Source organism: Myxine glutinosa, chromosome 10, assembly GCF_964187855.1.
Source record: "Myxine glutinosa chromosome 10, kmMyxGlut1.1, whole genome shotgun sequence".
Classification (NCBI taxonomy): domain Eukaryota; kingdom Metazoa; phylum Chordata; class Myxini; order Myxiniformes; family Myxinidae; genus Myxine; species Myxine glutinosa.
In genome coordinates, this window is record NC_136270.1 from 127,877,467 (window position 1) to 127,900,675 (window position 23,209).

The 23,209-nt window shown below is 44.7% G+C and overlaps 1 protein-coding gene across 5 annotated transcripts in view; it reads right to left on the minus strand.

Annotated features, from left to right (window-relative positions):
• LOC137433757 (unconventional myosin-X) overlaps window positions 1-23,209 on the minus strand; it is a 401,142-nt gene that overhangs the window by 250,407 nt on the left and 127,526 nt on the right. For all 5 annotated transcript variants that reach the window (XM_068126040.2, XM_068126039.2, XM_068126037.2 and 2 more), the window contains 4 exons: window positions 14,838-14,904; window positions 9,961-10,053; window positions 9,696-9,764; window positions 4,973-5,055 (listed from right to left, as the gene is read on the minus strand). In XM_068126040.2, the coding sequence (XP_067982141.2) occupies window positions 4,973-5,055; window positions 9,696-9,764; window positions 9,961-10,053; window positions 14,838-14,904 (312 nt within the window). The remainder of the gene's footprint in view (window positions 1-4,972; window positions 5,056-9,695; window positions 9,765-9,960; window positions 10,054-14,837; window positions 14,905-23,209) is intronic.

A 23,209-nucleotide genomic window follows, 5' to 3' on the forward strand; every position in this document is an offset into this window, starting at 1 on the left:
ATATATATATATATATATATATATATATACAGTATATATATATATATATATATATATATATATATATATATATATATATATATATATATATATACAGTATATATATATATATATATATATATTGTTGCGGATATGGGATTTGGCCTCCATCCATATCCGCTTGTAAATATTCCCCTATTTCCCCAATACTTCCCAACTATCCCCAATCCCCCATTCCCTAGTCCCATTGTCTGTAAACAACACTCTGTAGACCCGACCTTCCCCTATTTCCCCCATTAAATGTCGCATCCAGGTCCACCGCATCTCACGTAGACAACTATAGGACATCTTGCTAGTTATTCTTAGTCTATGTCAGTTAAGGACTCGTTTCCATTAATTCTGACTCTTCGTTGCACCAGAATGTGATTGTATGGCACCGTTAGAAAGTTTAGGACCTCCCAATACCTCCCCGCAGCTCTTCCTCATGGTACAACAACAACAACAACAGCGGCGGCGGCGCGGGGAGTGTGCGTCCTCAGTCCGGCTTGGTTAGCCGCCATTGAACATGTGCTCCGACGGGGTTACCACGCAGGGGCTCGCTGTCAGCTCCTCATCAAGGGCGGAGCCCGGTAACCCCCCGCACCCAATAGAAGCGGCGGACCGATTCCATCTGGGGCGGAGCCACCGAGCCGAGGGCGTGTCACTCGCCGCTGAGCATGCGCAGGAAGAGGGAGGTGACGTCAGATGCGCCCTCAGCTTGGAGAGAGAAGACGCCACCTCCGAGCGCGGCAATACCTCCCCGCATATCTGGACCGGACCGTGTTGATTCTGCCCCTGAGCCAAGGTGCACCTTGTGCTATCGACTGCCTGTCCTTCCCTGCCATCGATCCCTGTGTAAGTCAGTCTTGTCCCGTTTGTCTGTGGTCTGTCGGGGATAGATAAGACTGTGTCTAAGTGCCCATCTTTTCTGTGCTTTACCTCTTACCTTGTAATCTACCCCTTTTCTGCATCACCAATTATATCCTCCTCCGGAGGTCTTGAGAACTGTACCCCCTTGTGTCGTTTCATTAATCCCAGCCGTTGTGTCCTTTCCTTCATTGATTTAGCATAGCGCGATTTGGTCAACGTCGGGCGGGATCGGGTTCTAATCGGGGAGTAACTGTTCGGACGCGGTAATACCAAACCGCTCGGTAAACTAACATCTAAAACCGCGTCTGTAACAATTGGTGTCGGGAAGTGGGATTGGACCCGAAGCGCGCTTCACGCACTCGAAATTATTAACGGCGAAATTTGATTTTGTTTTATAAAAATAAAAACCTGAATTTTGAAAGTCGCGCTATGGCGGATCAAGACGGCTGGGTTCCGGTAGAGGAGAGTGAGGCAGGGTCGATCCAGGACCAAATTGAGGGACAAGAGGAGAGCGAAGCAGTGAGGACGGCAGGTTCGCAAAATGGCACCTCGCACATGGCTGCGGCGGCCGCACCCGCTGCACAAGTGGGAGGGATGGCCCAAATGCAGGCCCTCATGGAGCAATTTATGGCGCAAATGCAGACGTCCCTCAACCTGCAGAAGGACGATATGAGGGCTAATAGTGAGCAAATGAGGGCTGATAGTGAGCGATTGGGTGAGCGATTGGAGGGCCAAATGGGGGTAATGGGGAACCGGATGGATGCTCAGGGTGAGCGATTGGAGGGCCAAATGGGGGCCCAGATCGGAGGGTTAGGGAGTAGAATAGAGGGATTAGACAATAGATTAGGGGAAATACAGGAGGGGTTAATGGGGGTAGAAAACAGAATGGCCACTCAAGAGAATCAAATGGAAGGGATGCAAAAGGGGTTAGAGGGGTTAGAAAACAGTATGGAAGGCAAATTGAGGGACATGAGGGACCAAGCGGAAAGGGAAGTTAAACAAATGGGGCAGCAGATAGAGGGGGTCAGAATGGGGGTAGAAACTAAATTGGATGCTCACAGGGAGGAAATGGAGCAGATGAGGGTGGCATCTGGGCAGGAGATGCAAGTGATGGGAGAGGAGATCAGAAGAGGTGTGAGTGAGGAGGTCGGAGGAGTGCGCGAGGAGGTGAGGCACTGTAAGGAGCGCATGGAGAAGGAGGTGAGAAAGGGGACTGTAAAATTGCAAGGTGGTATAGAGGAGTTGACGCTGGGAGTAGAACAACTGACAGTGGGACAAAAGGAGTTGGGGGACCAGGTAAAGAAGAACACAGCGGTAATAGAGGGTTTAAAATCGACACAGAAGGAGATGAAAAAGGACGTAGGGGTAATTAAAAAAGAGTGTCAGATGGTACGTGAGGGACTGACAACGAGGTTGGACGAGGTGACAGAGGTAATGGAGACGAAGGACCGGCAGGTGAGGACGCACATGGAAACGGTCAAGGTAGCCTTAGAGGACGAGCTTGAGGAGACGTACCGGGACATAAAAGAGGTGAAGCAGAAATTAGAAGAAGTGGAAGAAGGGGTGAGCGAAATTAAGAAGCGACGGAGAGGGGATAAGAAAGAGATAAAAGAGGAGATAAAAGAATTGGTCCAAAGTCTGTGTTCGGATCGTGATGATGTGCTCATTAACCGGATGAGGGATTCGCAGGTGATGGAGGAGAAGCGAAGAGGAAGAGGACCCGGTGTAAGTGGTGACCAATATGGTCGTGCGTATGATGCGGCAGGTGATGTAATGAGCTTGGGGGTCGAGATGGACCCGGGTGTTCGTGAGAGGCCGTTGGTGAAGTGTGCGACAGGTCTGGTGTGCGAAAAAGGAGGTGTGCGAGAAAGTCCGACTCTGGGGTGTGTGAGGAAAAAGTGCGTGCCAAGGAGTGAGGGTGCTGTCGAGAGTGAGTCGGTCGTAGCGCGTGTGCGAGGGAGCACATGGAAGCACGTAGTGAGGAGTGTTACGGAGGGTGTAAAGGGAGAATGCACGCCTGTGGTTAGTGTTACAGAGGATGTAACGGGAGAGGGTGTGCGAGAAAGATGTGTGACGGACAGGTGCATGGGGAAAGAGTGCGCTGTCAAAAGTAAGGAAGAGTGTACACCTGTGGTGAGTGTTACAGAGGGTGTAACGGGAGAGTGTGCGCGAGAAAGGTGTGTAACGGACGGGTGCATGAGGAAAGAGTGCGCTGTCGAGAGTAAGGGTGAGTGCGCTGTCAAGAGTGGAGGTGAGAGTAGTAAGAGTGACACGGAGCATGAGTTGGTTGTGACAGGTGAGAAAGGAAGCACACCTGGAATGGTAGAGCGTGTGTGGGAATGCACGCTGGAATTGGTAGTGAGGCACGTGGTTGGGTGTGCGAGTGAAAGCACACCTGTGATTGTCACAGAGGAGGTGACCAAGGAAGGGGCGCGAAGAGGTGTGTTGGTGAGGTGTGCGAACAACGAATGTGTGCCAAAGTGTTCGGTGGTCAGGTGTGTGACCAAGTCTGTGGGCGGAATGAGTGTACCGGGGTGTGTGAGAGAAGGTACGACGAGGAGCATGGGAACAGCTGGATGTATGGGCAAGAAAGGGGTAGCGTATGCGTGTAAGCATCCAGGTGAGGCATCGACGGTAACCGGGTTAGAGGTTAGAACGACTTATAGCCGAATCGGGCCCTCGGTGCGTGCCGGGCTTCGCGTGCCGCGAGAACCAGCGGGGATCCGAGCCACGGCGGGTTCGAAAGGACCGCCGGACGCGATCCACGCTGGGCCTCGCTTTGAACGGCTGCGTCCGTGCTCCACTAGGCGGAGCGGGCAGCCCGATAGGAAGGGTCGTCATGGCGACCACTTTTTGTTGAGGCATTCCGGCAGGTCGAGATCGGGCCATGGGATGGCTCCGTGCCGAGATGGTGCGTGGGGTCTCGGTCCGGGTAAGCCCCCGTCCCTGCCCCGAATGCGGGACGTATCCAGCCGCTGGCACAAAACAACCCGCGTTCATTGCTCGGCTGTACGAAGCCGGGCTGTAGACGTGAATTGGCGCACCGAGAGGATCTAATAAGTAGACGGGTGATGAGGTTAGTGTTTTGGACCCAAAATTAGAGAAAAACAAAATTTGATGATTGGCAAAGGATTGGCAGTAATGATTGGCAGATGATGGGTAGTGATTGGCAAATTTTTGATTTGTTGAAATTTGATGTGCAAAATTGGTAGTGGGAGATGCCCGATGTGGTGGAATGGCAACTCTGTCATCCCTCACCAAGGTGGGGCAAATGCGCAATAGATTATGGGGTGTATGGCAGTGAAAACTAGCCCGGGTGGGTTAGGATATTGATAGGGCCCTAGAAGATGACATTAGGTAACGTTAAGATTAGTTAGTGACAAGGATACCTGTAGTGGGGACGCAGGTAGATTAGTGTGGATTATAATGACGAGGGAGCGCAATAGTTTAAAGGGGCGACTGGGAAGCGCAAGTTTCAGAGGGGAGTAGTTAGCTTCTTCAAAGCATGACAGAGAAACTCAGCTACTAATGAGATTGCCAAAACAACAACATAACAAATTTTATAATTTGCGTTTTTGCCAACATACGTCACTCAGAACTTCTTCAAACTCAACGACAAACGTTTTGTTCAAACACGGAAAACATTACGGAGAAACGATCTGCTTCTGATTCTTCTTAAACTCCCACGAGGGCTGCATTCGGAGAGCTGGTGTACTAGGTACGAATGTGGCTGGGGAAGCACGCAAGGCGCAATGAGGACCACCCCGCACCAGTCTGTATGCACCCAAACAAGTACCTACACCATGTGCCCGAGCATCGTCATGTAGAGCAAGTTTCTCTTCAGCCAATCTCATCGGCAGATTCGCCACAGTCATGTGTTCTGAAATGCCGATTTGTGCCAATTTAACCAGGCGGACATGAAGATATTTTCATCCAATTCCCGCTGGGAGGCATGGCCGTCACTGTCGTTCAATACTTGTGGCCATTACACTATAATTCAACGTTCATTACTCCGATTCCTTAAAAATCAATAAAGGGAATAACTGATTGGGATTGCACATTCACTCTCAACGCCAAAACCCACCTGCTTTGTTGTAGAAGGTCGATGAAGTCATTCTGATACGAGTCTCGGTTGTTCTCCAAGAACCCAGTGACGTCATATAGAACCTGAAGGGATAATGGACATCTTGACCAAACGAAAGATCCCACACTTCATCATAACATTCTGTATAATCAATGCCGGATATCATGGACCCATTATCCAACTCAAACAGAACATCAGGTTAATAGTTAAAGAATGGTTCGCTTTATCAGCCACATTTGCTTACAATATTAGAATAAGTATTTACTGGAGTGAGGAAAGTATATCTTTAGTAAGTGAAAACAGGTCTATCAGAGAATGAAATAAAGCAATATATTCTGCTGATTGTAAACATTGTTTATCACAGCTTCCCCCTCGTCCTGATTCTCCTCACCCTCATGGTTTCTCTCCCACCCCTCCACCTCTTGATCCCCCTCCCCTTGCACCCCACACCATCCCAGATTTTCCCCCAGCCCTGCACCACCCAGGCGTCACCCAAATCCTGCACGCCCCCCAGTCCCACACTCTCTCCGCACAAGCCCTGCACCATCCAAGCCCCCACACCATCCCATCCTTACACCACCCACCCCCTGCTTCACCCCAGCCCTGCATCCCCAAGCTTTGGCCCAGCCTCACACCGCAACCCCCCCAACCCCACACACAACAGCTCAAACCTGAACCCAAAGCTTCTCCCCAACCCCGCACCCTCCCAACTTTGTCCCAGCCCTAAAGCCTCCCAGATTTGCCCCAGTACTAAAACCTCCCAGATTCCCCTTGCCTTTTTCCACATTTTTGCACCATACTAGCAGCTCCTCCTCATCCCCTGTCCTTACTTGTTTGGATCTCAAACATCCGAGGCCTCTGCTCTGACCTGACAGATCTCTCAATCCAGGCTGCTGCTGATAAACTGGACAACATTTGTTCAACAGACATCTTCCTCCCACAGGACTTATTGTCTCTCCCTGACTATTGTCTCCCCTGGTGAGCCTGGTGTTGGCTTAGCGGTGAGGGTGCCGGGTTGGGATCCGAGGATCCTGGGTTCGAATCCCAGTCATCGCTGAATTAACGCCAGGGGGGTTGACTCAGCCTGTCATCCTTCTGAGGTCGGCAAATGGAGTACCAGTTCACTGGTAATTCCCTGTGTGTCACAAGGGGCGACTAACAGGGTTGGCGACAGGAAGGGCATCCGGCCATAAAACATTGCTTTAAAAAGGGGACCATGGTGCCCGAAAAAGGCCAACCCCCACTCTGTGGGGAAAAATGGCCTCTAAAGGTGGTTCTTTTTTCCTGACTATTGTCTCCCCCTGGCCTGTTTAGTCGACCTAAACCGGATCCTGGTGGCAGAGTTACACTGTACATCAAGAACTCCATTTGTCACTTTCCGTGTACTGCTCTTACACCTACCAAACCTCAGTGTTGTTACCTCTCTCAACAGCCATGGCACTTCTGGAAAGAACTTCTGTGACTCCATGGGACTGACTCAATCTGTGATCTTCCCAACCCTGATTTCTCCCAATTGCAAATGCTCCCTTCTAGATTTAGTGATGACCAAATTACCCGTCAATATCTCGTGCTCTTCCACTGCTCCAATTGATTCATGTGATCATGTGCTTGCAAAGGTCAACATTTCTCTGGCCATTCTCAGAGAGCTTCCTTCATGCCGGCTAATCTGGAGGTTCACTCGGACAGATTAGCAGGGACTGTAAGCAGCCATTACTCTTCGGGACTGGTCTCCTATATCTACCTCCCCTGATATTGATGGAGCCTGGGAATTATTTTACAGAAACCTGCTCATCCTCATGCACGGATTCTTCTCACCTTATCTTCAATTACACAACCCCTCATCCCGCCCATGGTTCAATGAATCCTGTGGTGAGGCAGTGGCCTTGAAACAACTTGTATTCTTACTCCTGGAAGGAAAGTCTGACCGACAGAAACCTCAGATCGCTCCACAAAGCCCGCAACAAGTGTTTGTCCACTCTCAGGTGAGCCAGAAAACAACACCTGTCCAACCTCACAATTGACCTTTCAAACTTGTCTCCGTCCTCTAAAACCTGGTGGCACCTTGTAAAGTGGATCTCTGGAGTATGCTCCCCTTTCATCCATTTCACTCACTTCAAATGGCATCACAGCCGACTCTGCTCGTGAGAAGGCCGAACGCTTCAATTTTGTGTTTGCTTCCCAAGCTTGTGTCATCAACCCCATGCTCTCCGTACCCACCCTTCCCAGTCGTATCGAACTGCTGCTGCACTCTGCGTCTTTTGCAGCTGAGATTGTGGAGTTTCTGGCAGCTGTAGACTCTGAATCTGCAACGAGACCGCATGGCATCAGCTCACGTGTCCTAAAAACCTGCTCTGATGTTCTTGCACGTCCTCTTTCTGTTCTTTTCACCCTATCATTTGTCCTTGGTCATCTTCCATCCGCTGGGAAATCAGCCAACATCACTGCATTACATAAAAGGTGCAACAACTAATCCACTTAACTGCAGACCTATTGGCTTACATCCCATCATCAGCAAGGTAATTTAATCCATCATCGCAGTTGACATAAAATCATTCCTTTTCTCCAACAACTTCATCTCAGATCATCAATTCGTATTCAGACCAATTCACTCTACCTTGGCAATGTTGCTTCTACTCTCCCTACAATGGACGGAGGCCCTCAATGTCAGACATGAGATCAGTGCCGTCTCTTTATACATATGTTGAGTTTCAATACATTCTAGCATCCCGCCTTGCTTGCGAAAATGTCTGCCTATGGAATCCAAGGACAACTCCACTCTTGGGTTACTTTCTTCCTCCATTCTCGTAGCCAACGTGTGGCTCTTAACAGACACTTTATTCTCTTCTCCCTGTCAAGGCTGAACAGAAGTAGCACAAAGCAGTGCATGTTCTATGCCCGCTTCCTTTTTCCTAATCTTCATCAATGATCACTCTGACTCTCTGGAAAATCCTCTTTATCTATTTGCTGATGACTCCACCCTTTGCCATGTCATCCCTCATCCTTCAGGTAAACGGACAGCAGCCTCTTACCTCTCTTCAGACATCGAAACCTTGACAAAACACAAATTGGTCAAACACTTAGATTACCATGTGTCTTTCAATCCTGACAATTCTCACAATTCCACTATTTCTCTCCAAAAGGACCATCTGGCAAAAAGTCCTATCTATTTTCTTGGAAACCCTCTCGAAGACTGGGCATCCTCGGACAGGCAAAGTCCTTCCATGCCACACCTGAACTCTTATCCACCTGCAAGGCTCTCATCCGCAGCTTGATGGAGTACTGCTCTCCCACCTGGGCTGTCTCTCCTGCCTCGCATCTTGCTCAGTCTGATGCTGTGGAAAGCAAGTCTTTCAAGATCATTGGAATCTCCTGCGATGAGGCTGAGTCTTGGGGCCTATTACTTTTCCATCGCAGAAAGGTAGGTGGTCTTTGTCTTCTTCCGCCTCCCTTTGTTGTATTGCACCCTCCAACCTCTCCGGGCTTTGTCCTCCAATCCCCCAGGTATGCGCAGGGCGCACGCAGTCCACCGGCAACCCCCTTCTGGTTAAACCCCCTAAATCCAGGATCACTGCTCATCGACGCTCATTCGTTCCCCTTTTTTACCCCACCTGTGGAACCAATTTCCACATTCTCTTCAATTTCATTCTTCCCTCCAAGTCTTCAAGACAGCTGTTCACCACCGATCATCCCAATCCAAAACCATGATCTTTTGTACCCTCACCCTCTCCACCCACCAACCCTCACCCTTTTTTTTTTCCTTTTTTTTCTGTATCCATCTTATCCACCTACTGGATTCTCCCCTAACCCCCAACTGCACCTGCACGTCCCTTGTTACTCAACCTTACCACGTCTTCCCTCTCTTTCTGTTGTTCCTTTTGTTATGATGCATGCTGATTACCCTCGCCAGAGGAGAGGGTATTGTATTTCAGTCCGTTTGTTTGTCCGTTTGTTTGTCTGTTTGTCCGCACAGAATAAATATGATTTTCTCTGCAACCGTTGGTCCGATTGACAGGAAATTTTCACCACAGGTGCAACTACACCTGTATAATTTTTTTAATGATAATTGTGACGTCATACGTCACGTGGTTCGGCCGCCATCTTGGAAAAATCGAAAAACGTTGCACCTCTATATCTCGGAAAGCACTGAAAAGAAAACAATTGAGACATGGCTCATTGTAAAGAACTCTCCATGGGGAATAAAATATGTTTATGATGATGTCATATGTGCCTCCATTATGATGTCATAATTGGACAAGTACAAAACTTCATCCTATCAAGATGAAATTTCTTGAGCGCCATGTCGGCATAAACTGGTGGAGAAAAAAAAAAACGATGACGTCATCGGTCACGTGGTTCGGCCGCCATCTTGGGAAAACTGAAAAACTTTGCACCTCTATATCTCCGAAAGTGCTGAATAGAAAAAATTGAGACATGGCTCATTGTAAAGAACTCTCCATGGGGAATAAAATATGCTAATGACGACGTCATCAGTCACGTGGTTCGGCCGCCATATTTGTTTTAACACAAAAGTCTTAAAAACCACTGAAAATACATCCTGGCAAGGGTTTGCAATCTGTGATTGCTCTTTTTCTTGTTCGTTCTGTGTTCTAGCTCTTCCACGAGCCTCGACTGTATCTAAAGAAACAACAGAACAGATTGATTGTGATATGTTATCTGTGTTCAGCAATTGTTCTAATTTTGAGTGTTTCAGTGTCGCGTGTACTTCGCCTGCGTAGTGTCGGATACCAAACTGCTGATTGAGAACGCGGGGCTGGATGTAATACGCGTTCACCTGTGGGTTCAAAAGGTAAACACGGTCACAAGACACACAAGAACATGCATTTATATGAGCTTGAATACAAGTGTTAAATCAAGGCAAATTGAGAATCCCATTGCTTTGATTACTTCACACGAAACGTTACACGAAAGTCTCAGTAGACTCAATGGTTAGAAAATAGCAGGAGAGGAATAGATCCATTTTCACTTACACTGTGCTGCTTATGAAGCTTCTCCAGAAGAGTGTCATCTGTTCCCTTAGGAAACTGAGTTTCTTCATTAATCAGGGCCAGGATGCCCACTTGCTGTAAACACAAGCACAGTGCAGGTATGTCAATGAGCAGGTGTTAAAAAGGAGACACTTCCAGAAGCTAGTCTCACAAAACACCTGCTTGAAGCGCACATCAGCAGCACGGCTTTTGAAAACACCTGAAGATGCAGGACAGGTAAATGGTTGCACGTATTGCCATTGGTGTTGGGAACCCCTAAAGTCAATTCCACACCTCACGTCCAAATACAAACTGCTGTTCCAATGATATGTCAGTGATGGATGGATTGTTGAGAATCCTTTAAAGGTAAGGATAGGCCGACTATCCGAGTGCATATTAAAGGAACAACAGGTGACCTTTACAAAACGAACACTCACATGGAGATACACATGACATCACATGACATCACATGACATCACATGACATCTGAAGGAAACCATTTTGATGTAGATGAAGCGCTTATCTTGTTTTAAAGTTATCTTACCCTTAATTCGGCATTGGCGGCAAACAAACTGAGCATTAAGAGTTTTAGCCAAACATTATGGTAATACCTGAAAGCACGTGGTAACCACGATAGAAAAAAAGGACGCTTTATATTCTGGCCCTGATTGAAAGAGCTCAAAAAATTAAAATCACATTTCCTAACAACAAAGATATCACTGCACATCCTTGGTTCATATTGGTACCTTAGTTCATTTTACACATTTAAAGTGCTGATGTCTGGTTCCCTACCCGGGGAGAGGGACACACCCTTCTCAGACCCTCCTCACCGAGCTCCCTCCCCCCACCTCCTACCAGACTCTCAACTCCCCACCCAGAGCATCACTTTGCGCTCCAACACACCCTCAGCTGCTCCTCCCAAAACTTCCAACCCCTCCCCGATCATTCATCTCCCCCCAGACCCTCAGTGCCCCTCCGCAGACCATCACCCCACACTCCCAGATCCCCACACCCCATTCATCACCACACCCCATCCGGCCCCCTCCCAGACCTTCACTCCACACTCCCCAGACCCCCACACCCCATTCATCGCCACACCCCATCCACCCCCTCCCAGACCTTCCCACCTCTCCCTGACTATTCATCCCCTCCCAGACCCTCAACCCCCCTCATCCAGTGCTGTTATTTCTCGGGCTCGAACCGCCATTTGTGTATTGCGAGGGAGTGCTAGCACATCATATAGCCGGCTCAGAAGTCATCTGAAGCATGGTGGTGCCCGCCTCGGTAACCTGCATTATACACATCGTTAAAAGTAAATAATAAGAGATTATTTTCACAGAGCAGTCACGAGATTCCCCAAATTACTCAAACAAATACCTTATAATCATTAATAATGGATTTTATGGTGTGGTTCCTGTTGAGTTTTTAAGAGAAAATGGTGGGAAACCACCAGCTGTATTATATGTGCTTATCGATTAATACATACATCGGTAGTTATATAGCTCGGATAGATTCCAAATGCACTTTATACCAGAGGCTTCCCTGAAAACTGAGGGCTCATCAGGACAACGCTGACGTCATGCCTTTGACGTCATATAATTTATGACGTCATACATGACGTGGACGTCATATATTTTATGCACATGACGTCAGCGTCATGTTATAGGGTTAGTGTGCTTCCATGGTTAAATGTAATATTCCTGACTGCAAACCTCCTAGCTGTTGATGAGCAACATTTTGTTGAATATATATACAACACAACAACAGGCATTTTAAGGCCATATTCCCTGCTAGAGTGGGGGTTAGCCATATGTATAAGACACCCATACACCCACACACCAGATTAGACGTTAGAAGTTCGTTTATTTTTCACGATATTTCGCTCACAAGGTTCAGAAATATATATGGTAGCGGCCATCTTGGATTTTGACGTCACGACCCAATTTTCAACAGGTTTCTTCCTTATGCGTAGATACACCCACACACCAGATTAGAAGTTAGTAGTTCGTTTATTTTTCAAGATATTTCGCTCATAAGGTTCAGACATATATATGGTGGCGGCCATCTTGGATTTTGACGTGGCGACCCAGTTTTCAATAGCGTTCTTCCTTGTGCCTAGATACACCCACAAACCAGATTAGAAGTTGGTACTTCGCTTATTTTTCAAGATATTCCACTCACAAGGTTCAGACATACATGGCGGCGGCCATCTTGGATTTTGACGTGGCGACCCAATTTTCAATAGCCTTCTTCCTTATGCCTAGACACTCACACACCAGAATAGAAGTTGGTACTTCGCTTATTGTTCAAGATATTCTGCTCACAAGTAGTTCGTTTATTAGGTTCAGACAGTAGGTTTAGTCGGGTCAGACATACATACATGTCGGGTCAGACATACATGGCGGCGGCCATCTTGGATTTTTACGTGGCGACCCAATTTTAAACAGTGTTCTTGCTTGTGCCTGGATACACCCACACACCAGATTAGAAGTTAGTAGTTCCTTTATTTTTCGAGATATTTCGCTCACAAGTTTCAGACATATATATGGTGGCGGCCATCTTGGATTTTGACGTGGCGACCCAATTTTCAATAGCCTTCTTCCTTATGCCTAGACACTCACACACCAGAATAGAAGTTGGTACTTCGCTTATTGTTCAAGATATTCTGCTCACAAGTAGTTCGTTTATTAGGTTCAGACAGTAGGTTTAGTCGGTTCAGACATACATGGCGGCGGCCATCTTGGATTTTTACGTGGCGACCCAATTTTAAACAGTGTTCTTGCTTGTGCCTGGATACACCCACACACCAGATTAGAAGTTAGTGGTTCCTTTATTTTTCGAGATATTTCGCTCACAAGTTTCAGACATATATATGGTGGCGGCCATCTTGGATTTTGACGTGGCGACCCAATTTTCAATAGCCTTCTTCCTTATGCCTAGACACTCACACACGAGAATAGAAGTTGGTACTTCGCTTATTGTTCAAGATATTCTGCTCACAAGTAGTTCGTTTATTAGGTTCAGACAGTAGGTTTAGTCGGTTCAGACATACATGGCGGCGGCCATCTTGGATTTTGACGTGGCGACCCAATTTTAAACAGTGTTCTTGCTTGTGCCTGGATACACCCACACACCAGATTAGAAGTTAGTAGTTCCTTTATTTTTCGAGATATTTCGCTCACAAGTTTCAGACATATATATGGTGGCGGCCATCTTGGATTTTGACGTGGCGACCCAATTTTCAATAGGCTTCTTCCTTATGCCGAGATACACCCACACACCAGATTAGAAGTTGGTACTTCGCTTATTTTTCAAGATATTCCGCTCACAATGTTCAGACATACATGGTGTCAGACATACATGGCTTCGGCCATCTTGGATTTTGACGTGGGTTCCACCCACACACCTAATTAGAATTCGGTCCTTCGCTTATGCACGCACGCATGGACGCACGTTCTTACGCACGCACGCACGGACGCACGCACGGATGCACGCACACACGGACGGAGGGGAAAACCATAGTCCCCCTTTCGCTCCGCGGTGCGACGGGGGACAAAAAGCTTCGGCACTATCGAGCAATTTTTTGAAAATAAAAACTTCAAAAAAACGATCTTTTTTTTTTCATATATATATTTCCCTAAAACACTCCCAGGCACTCACTGATGAACCTCTGAAAGTTTGACGAAGATCCGTTCAGCCATCTCTGAGAAAAATGGCGACACACAGACAGACATCTCTCATATATATATATATATACACAAAGAATTAAGTTAAGCACCCCCCCGTTTTTTTACAACCTCGCACATTACAAGTTTGTTGTCGTCAAAACAGTGTAATATACCCATGATATTGCTATATTTTCTGGAGAAGTGATATTATGGTCACATAAAAACATAACAATCATGCCGTTTTCAATATTTTATTCTGAATAATTTAAGGTGAAATTTTTTGGGAATTTTAGGCATATTTTCACCTCAATTTAAGTATGGAGCTATAGGTCCATCACGGACAGTGTGGATGACGTTTATGTTTTCTAACGTACAGTCATTGTTCTGAGAAGACCTCTAGCGATCTTTGCGTCAATAACGTGTGTAGGACCCACGTGATCGGATGGAGCAAGGTGCTGTGACAACCATCCCCTGGCCTGCGTACAGTCCTGACCTGAACCCCCTCGAGCACGTTTGGGACATGTTGGGACGACAAATTGCGAAGATGGTCCCTCCAATAGCCAATCTGGATGAATTGGAACGTGCATTACATCGGGAATGGAACAACCTGCCACAGCAACGCATACGACGGCTTACAGGGTCTATGAGACGTAGGGTTGAGTCAGTGATCCGATCACGTGGGTCCTACACACGTTATTGACGCAAAGATCGCTAGAGGTCTTCTCAGAACAATGACTGTACGTTAGAAAACATAAACGTCATCCACACTGTCCGTGATGGACCTATAGCTCCATACTTAAATTGAGGTGAAAATATGCCTAAAATTCCCAAAAAATTTCACCTTAAATTATTCAGAATAAAATATTGAAAACGGCATGATTGTTATGTTTTTATGTGACCATAATATCACTTTTCCAGAAAATATAGCAATATCATGGGTATATTACACTGTTTTGACGACAACAAACTTGTAATGTGCGAGGTTGTAAAAAAACGGGGGGGTGCTTAACTTAATTCTTTGTGTATATATATATATATATATATATATATATATATATATATATATATATATATATATATATATATATATATATATATATACATGCACACACTATTCGGGCATTATGGGAAGTTTATAAAAGTGGGAGTAGCTTTGTGAACACACAAGGCCTGGTCAGGGTGTGTGGTGTCTCGCTGTTTCACCTCCGTTACCTTCTCGATGAGAGCCAGGCACTCGCTGTTATCAATCCAAGATAGTTCCTCCAACTCAATTCCTTCCCTGCAAACACACACGTGTTCCTTGTGAGTCGTGACTCAGATCACACTCCTGCGTACATGGAGACTGGTCGTTATTAAATTGCGAACTTACACATTCAACTTTTACCTATTCAATTGAGTAAAATGTGTGAACATTGCAGGTTCATGTTTGGGCCACACTGGATATTTGTGGGGTGCGAGGAAGGGGGGTACTCGCATGAACCTTACAAGGACATACCGCACTCGCATGAACCTTACAAGGACATACCGCACTCGCATGAACCTTACAAGGACATACCGTACTCGCATGAACCTTACAAGGACATACCGTACTCGCATGAACCTTACAAGGAGATACCGTACTCGCATGAACCTTACAAGGACATACCGTACTCGCATGAACCTTACAAGGACATACCGTACTCGCATGAACCTTACAAGGACATACCGTACTCGCATGAACCTTACAAGGACATACCGTACTCGCATGAAACTTACAAGGACATACCGTACTCGCATGAACCTTACAAGGACATACCGTACTCGCATGAACCTTACAAGGACATACCATACTCGCATGAACCTTACAAGGACATACCGTACTCGCATGAAACTTACAAGGACATACCGTACTCGCATGAACCTTACAAGGACGTACCGTACTCGCATGAACCTTACAAGGACATACCGTACTCGCATGAAACTTACAAGGACATACCGTACTCGCATGAACCTTACAAGGACATACCGTACTCGCATGAAACTTACAAGGACATACCGTACTCGCATGAACCTTACAAGGACATACCGTACTCGCATGAAACTTACAAGGACATACCGTACTCGCATGAAACTTACAAGGACATACCGTACTCGCATGAACCTTACAAGGACATACCGTACTCGCATGAAACTTACAAGGACATACCGTACTCGCATGAAACTTACAAGGACATACCGTACTCGCATGAACCTTACAAGGACATACCGTACTCGCATGAAACTTACAAGGACATACCGTACTCGCATGAAACTTACAAGGACATACCGTACTCGCATGAACCTTACAAGGACATACCGTACTCGCATGAAACTTACAAGGACATACCGTACTCGCATGAAACTTACAAGGACATACCGTACTCGCATGAAACGTACAAGGACATACCGTACTCGCATGAAACTTACAAGGACATACCGTACTCGCATGAAACTTACAAGGACATACCGTACTCGCATGAAACTTACAAGGACATACCGTACTCGCATGAACCTTACAAGGACATACCGTACTCGCATGAACCTTACAAGGACATACCGTACTCGCATGAACCTTACAAGGACATACCGTACTCGCATGAACCTTACAAGGACATACCGTACTCGAATGAAAAAAACTTTCGTTGAAAACTCATTTATTTTAATTTTGTCAAAAGGTCAAAGGTCAGCGTCACCTAAAATCATCAATTTTCATCCAATTGACCTGAAACTAAATTTACTATTTGAGTTTTGTCATCAGATTTTCAACAAAACTTTATTATGAGAATATGAAGAAGTGAAATTAAAAATTTGGCCAAAAGGTCAAAGGTCAGCATCACATAAAATCATTAATTTCCATCTGATTGACCTGAAATTTAAAGAATTTGCATATTGGGTCACTGAATTGGTTCACCAATCAAAAGCTATAAGCCGATTATTTTTTTTAATACCAGAAGGTCAAAGGTCAAGGTTGCATAAAAGCATCAATTTTCGTCCAATTAACTTGAAATTTTAAGAATTTGCATATTGTGTCACTGAATTGGTTCACCAATCAAAAGCTGGAAGCCGTTTGTTTTTTTAGATCAAAAGGTCAAAGGTCAAGGCTATACAAGATCATTATTTTCATTTTTTTTTTTTCATTGTTTTCGTTAGTTTCAGACAATGGAAGAAGAAGAAGACGTCTGAAAACAAAAGGATGCGGGCTTTGCATTTTCTGATGCTTTCCAGTTATTATTATTATTATTATTATTCATTTTTTGCTTAATTAGTCTATTATTATTATTATTATTCATAACGTAGCCACTAAATGCGGCCATCGGCGATAGGAAGCACAAGCACAGTCTCATAAAATAGGGAGCCCACCAACAGCCCAAAACTTCAAATTATCCACCCAGGTTAATACGGGACGACCGATCCTGTTCTTCCCCTCCATCAATCCTTCAATCCAAGCTAGCACCACACTGTGAGGTCTTCTCTTCTCGTGGCAGTATTTTTGCCATCTTCCTCCTGTTGGATAACATTCAGGAGACCATTGTCCTCCCAAACTCCAACTCGACCGTGAACCCATTCATTTGTTTCATGCTCCGTCCAGGACATTCTCAGCATTCTCCTCCAAGTCCACAATTCAAAAGTGTTAATACACCTTTCGTCTTCTGCTCTAGGAGTCCAACTTTCACACTAGGAGTCCAACTTTCACACTAGGAGTCCAACTTTCACACTAGGAGTCCAACTTTCACACTAGGAGTCCAACTTTCACACTAGGAGTCCAACTTTCACACTAGGAGTCCAACTTTCACACTAGGAGTCCAACTTTCACAGCCATAAAGTGCAAAACTCCAAACAAGTGATTTCACTTTTTTCAGATCTATTCCAATACGTTGAGACTTCCACACATCAACCAAATCACGAACTACACCTCGAGCCAGAGCAAGTCTGATCCTATCTCCATGCACATACAGTCGGTTCAGTTGATGAAATTACCGAGCCAAGATATTGAAAACGCTCCGCTCGGGTCAGTTGTGACGAGTTGTTTCTACAGGTCACAATTCTAAACCGATCGTCACAAAACTTCACCAAGTTATATAGGTCGTCCCAATTGAGAAGCCTATTGATTTTGAGGTCAAAGGTCATCTGGAGGTCAAATTTCTAAAATCGCCATTTTAAATCCGATTGACTTTAAAATTGAATAGCATTTGTATATTGAGTCACTAAATTGGGAAATTAACTATTTTTGAGGTCAAAAGGTCAAAGGTCAACTCAAGGTCACATTTTCAAAATCATCAATTTTCAACCGATTGACTTGACAATGAACAGCATTTGCATTTCGAGTCACTAAATTGGGAAGCATACTATTTTTGAGATCAAAAGGTCAAAGGTCAATTCAAGGTCAAACTTCCAAAATCATGAATTTTCATCTGAAAACCCGTCAATTTTCGTCCAATTTACTTGAAAATTGAACAGCATTTGTATATTTCCTCACTGAATTGGGAAACGAACTATTTTTGAGGTCAAAAGGTCAAAGGTCAACTCAAGGTCAAACTTCTAAAATCATCAATTTTCATCTGAAAAATCATCACTTTTCATCCTGTTGACTCGAGCTTTGATCAAGATCGTCAATTTTAATCTTGATGAAATGGACAATTTGCTGTATCAATGGAAAACTTGGGGGGGGGGGGCAGATTTTGCAAGTATCGTGCTCCGCATGACGTCTTCTTGTTATAATATTCATTTATACACAAGCCAAATACAAATACTTCACTCTTCAACATGACTTCCTCTGCCATCAGTTCCAACTCCATCTTTGATTTGGTCAAGAGGGTTGTGTCATCGGAGTAGCGTCGATTCCCAACGTCACTGCCACCAAGTGTGCGTCCCACTCGTTCTGGTAAGACGCACTTCCCATCTCCCATAATCCTTTCACCGACCGCACTGAAGAGCATAGGGGACATGGAACAACCTTGACGTACTCCATTTTCAAAATGAAATTTCTCTGTCTGTCCATCGTCTACTTGAACGACTCAAACTGGCTTTGTATACAGGCATCTAATCAACCAAACTAGATGTTTTGGTACTCCAAATTCCAACAAGGCTTTCCCCCATTGCATTGTGTTGAACGCTATCAAATGTCGAGCCATAGTCGATGGACATTGCCCATAACTGCGTCTCGTTTTTTGCTCTTCACCTTTTCAATCAAAGTTCTCAACAACAACATAGTATCTGTAGTGGCTTTACCACACACTAGACAAAACTGATCCTTGGCAATAACCTCTTTCAAATAGTAGTTAATTCTTTGCCTTCTTGCGCACAACTTCTTGTACTCTGGACCTTGTGATCTGAAGGTTTTAGCCTTTCTTCTTTCTTCAATCAAATCGAGACATCCATCAATCGGTTTCCTCTTTGGATGGTTGATTTGGCAATGTTCTTCAATTGCACCTTTCAGTGGATCCGCAAATTTGCACCAATTGTGCCGCTTGTTTTCCATGGGTGCTTTAATTGAGAATTCAAATTCAAAAGATTGAGAATTCAAATTCTTCGACCTCTGCACGGCAGCAAAGCTAAAGTATTTTTCCATCCATGTCTTCGTCAAATTTCCACTCGTTAATTTATGGTGCATGTGTTACTGTGTGTTTCTAGTTGGTGCTGATTTGCAATTTGTGCAAACTTGTGTATAATGAATCGTTTTCTGTTCGCACCGCGTGCGCGGCCTGGTCCCTCCAGGATTCCCCCCCCCCCCCCCCCCCCGCATCGGTGTTTTGTGAATTTAAGTCCTTTCCTTCACTGTATTGCTTATTTTTTAGATTTTCACTTCTCCCCCTAACTTCCCCGAACATCTACCCATTGTTTAACGTTTTAAATACAAAAAAAACAAAAAACTAACCACTTTTTTTAAATACCGACTTCTTTCCTGGAAGTCCTAGCAGTGTCCATGTATTTTTTACCTCTCCCCCCCCCCCCCTTCCCATGCCTCCTCCCCCCAAGCCCTCTTCCTCCCACAGATCTGCCGATGTCCCTGCTCCCCATCTTGTTCTCCCGCTCCCTCTTTATCATCTTTTATGTGTTGGTTTTTTTTTTGATTAATGTTAGCTCTTACACGAACCTCGACCTTGTCTTTTTTTGCTTTTTTTTTGTATACAAAATAATATTGTATACAAAAAAAAGAAAAAAAAGCATCACAGTTTTCTAAGGCTTTGCAAAAAAACCGGCGAGGTGCTTTCTTTGGCTTTTTAGTATTAAAACATCCATCTTTGATTTTAGCCCAGACCATTTGATGATCACCACATTAATCTGCACGAGGTAACGATCTTGAGTCCATCCAATCACGTCTATCTCTTCGTCTAATGGTAATCGAGTCTATTTGATTATTGCACCTGACGTCGCAGTCTACCGTTGATTAGCCTGAAGAAGGTATGCAGCACAAGCAACTCGTTACCTTCTAACCAATTCAAAAGCAGCTTTCCTCGCTCGCTCAACTCACCCAAGCCAAACCTTCCACAAGCACCATGATCTGTGTTCTCACCAATCTTTGCATTGAAGTTGCCCATTGAGCACCTCGTGACACCTTTCTGTACCTCAGCATGTAGAGAGGTAACTTCATTCTCATCAGCATCGGTGATTGGCATGTAGACTTGCACTACCTGAATCGCTTTTGGCTACGAATTCACTCTAATGTTGATATTCCTATCCCCTCCTGGTATAACAGCAGTGATGGCTTTTGCAGTTTTGGGGGATACCGAGAATCCAACCCCATGATGATGCCAGTTACGTCCACGGTTATTCAACTCTCATCCATCAAAACATATTTCACTCAATCACCTCATTTTCAGCAAAACCCAAGATGGCGATAATGAACCTTTCAGCTTCATTCCGAACTCGCTCTAGTTTTCTTAATTCAAACAATGTTCTTACATTCCACACACCTAGATTCAATAATCTTTGATGACCATCAGTGGTTGGCATCAGCACATCAGGTTGGGGTCGCTCAAAAGAGTTTAGATCCAAACCACCATTAACCGCGTTTTCCCTCTCTTCTGGAACACGTCCTTTCCCAGCCATAGGTTGGAGCTGCACATCCTTGGGGGGCGCAGTTGGCAGGTTCCATGTTGTTAAACTATATGTGAACGCTTTCATGCAGTCTATCTGTAAGCAATAATATTGGGGGCTCGCACGGTGGGTGTGCCCCCCTGTGCTACTCCGCACCGGATGTGGATGGCCGTTGGCTCACAAGGATCTCTTCTTCCTTTTTACAGGTCTTGTTTTTAGTCCTGTGGGGTGTCCACACACCCTCCTCATCCAGTAAAGCACAAAGCCAACTGGGTGGGGGAGCCGGTTTAGTCACCGACAACCTGACCATGCGGCAGGTAGCACTGGGTTACATGTTACCTGTGAAATTCCCAAAACAGCAATTTTTCAGGAATTACTATATGTTGTCTATAGAGTGGAAATTTTTTGAAAAATATGCTGCACGAGACAGTTTCCCACATTCCAAGACCACATCTTCAGTTATATACACCTCAATACATGTGAAAAACAGGATCGCTTTTGACAAGAGGGTCGAGGGGGGTCGCACGGTGGGTGTGCCCCCCTCCTCCCTCACACTCCCATATCCGCTATTGCCATTGAACATTTCCATCACGCCATGAGATTTCTCATTTACATTGCAATAACCAACAGACATTTGTCGACACTGTATTTCCCAAACTCTTCCTCTTCAATGGAAGTCAATAGAAGGCCGAATGAAGTCTTCACGTGTACTGGTGGACGGTGGTGAAGGTGAAATATCTATATTCCAAAAGTGAGCACCAACCACTCAGCTGGCTCCGATTGATGGCTTTAATCCATCGAGCTTACAGCACCATTTAAAATAGTTACTCCGAAGGTGTTCGGCCTGCCAGAGGCAAAGAGTGACATGTTGTATTTGAACAGCGCTGAGAACGGCTGCGGGTAAAGTATAACCTGGCACGTGTCTGCGATGCGGAAATAGGATCCAGAAGGCATTTCGATGGGTTTTCCAGAAAGGGACTGAAATGGAAGTGGAAAGGGAAACGAGACTGAATGCCAAGTGTGGACCAAATACATTTACTGTGCACCGTCTTCACCATACTCATTATGTACACCAAAAGGTGCAGTAAATGGTACAGGTGCACTTCCCTCCAGGCTCTCTATAGTTTGTGTTCGATTCCTCGAGTGCACCACCAGTCAGATGGATGGCTGACATCTCGCGTCCCGTCCGCCAGCACTCACCGGTGGATGTTGACGATTCCACAGTATCGTCTGAAAGAGTATCCACCATTGTATGCCAAACCCCCAAATTCCTTCTGCAAGGGGAAACTGCATCAGTGGCAAAGCCGTGCCCTCTATTACCCTCATCACCCCTTCCTAAAACCAACCCTCGTACCGGTCCATTTTAGATCCCCCCACGACCACACTGTCACTTCAACATTGCTCTTCCATGACCCTCAGTTTTATAGAGAGAGACAAAACCATCTAAGTGCTGATGGAATTACCGAACCTGCAAATCGTAGGTTCTTTAGAGTTTCTCCATCAATTTGTTTTTTTCTGATTCTCACTGTTGGAACACGACTAGAAACACAGTGAACAGTTTAAGATGATTGAGGCCTCTTTCAATCTCTGTCTTGCCACTACTTTGGTGCCGTTTCAAGGTCGCTTGTCCATCATTGCAGGAATTCTTTAATTTATTAGTGAATCAGAGTTTATGTTTCTGGTTTCTGGTATGTTTGTTTATGTTTATGTTTATGTTTATGTTCATGGTTTTATGGTTTCTGGTTTATGGTATGTTTATGGTATGTTTGATTATGTTTATGTTTATGTTCATGGTTTTATGGTTTATGGTTTATGATATGTTCGTTTTTGTTTTTGTTTATGTTTATGGTTTTATGGTTTCTGGTTTATGGTTTGTTTATGGTATGTTCGGTTTTGTTTATGTCTATGTTTATGGTTTTATGGTTTTATGGTTTTATAGTTTTATGGTTTATGGTATGTTTATGGTATGTTTATGGTATGTTTATGGTATGTTCGTTTTTGTTTATGTCTATGTTTAAGGTTTTATGGTTTCTGGTTTCTGGTTTATGGCATGTTCGCTTTTGTTTATGTTTATGTTTATGGTTTTATGGTTTCTGGTTTATGGGATGCTTATGGTATGTTCGTTTTTGTGTATGTTTATGTTTATGGTTTTACGGTTTCTGGTATTTTCGTTTTTGTTTATGTTTATGGTTTTATGGTTTCTGGTTTATGGTATGTTCGTTTTTGTTTATGTTTATGTTTATGGTTTTATGGTTTCTGGTTTATGGTATGTTTAGGGTATGTTCGTTTTTGTTTATGTCTATGTTTATGGTTTTATGGTTATATGGTTTCTGGTTTATGGGATGCTTATGGTATGTTCGTTTTTGTGTATGTTTATGTTTATGGTTTTATGGTTTCTGGTATTTTCGTTTTTGTTTATGTTTATGGTTTTATGGTTTCTGGTTTATGGTATGTTCGTTTTTGTTTATGTTTATGTTTATGGTTTTATGGTTTCTGGTTTATGGTATGTTTAGGGTATGTTCGTTTTT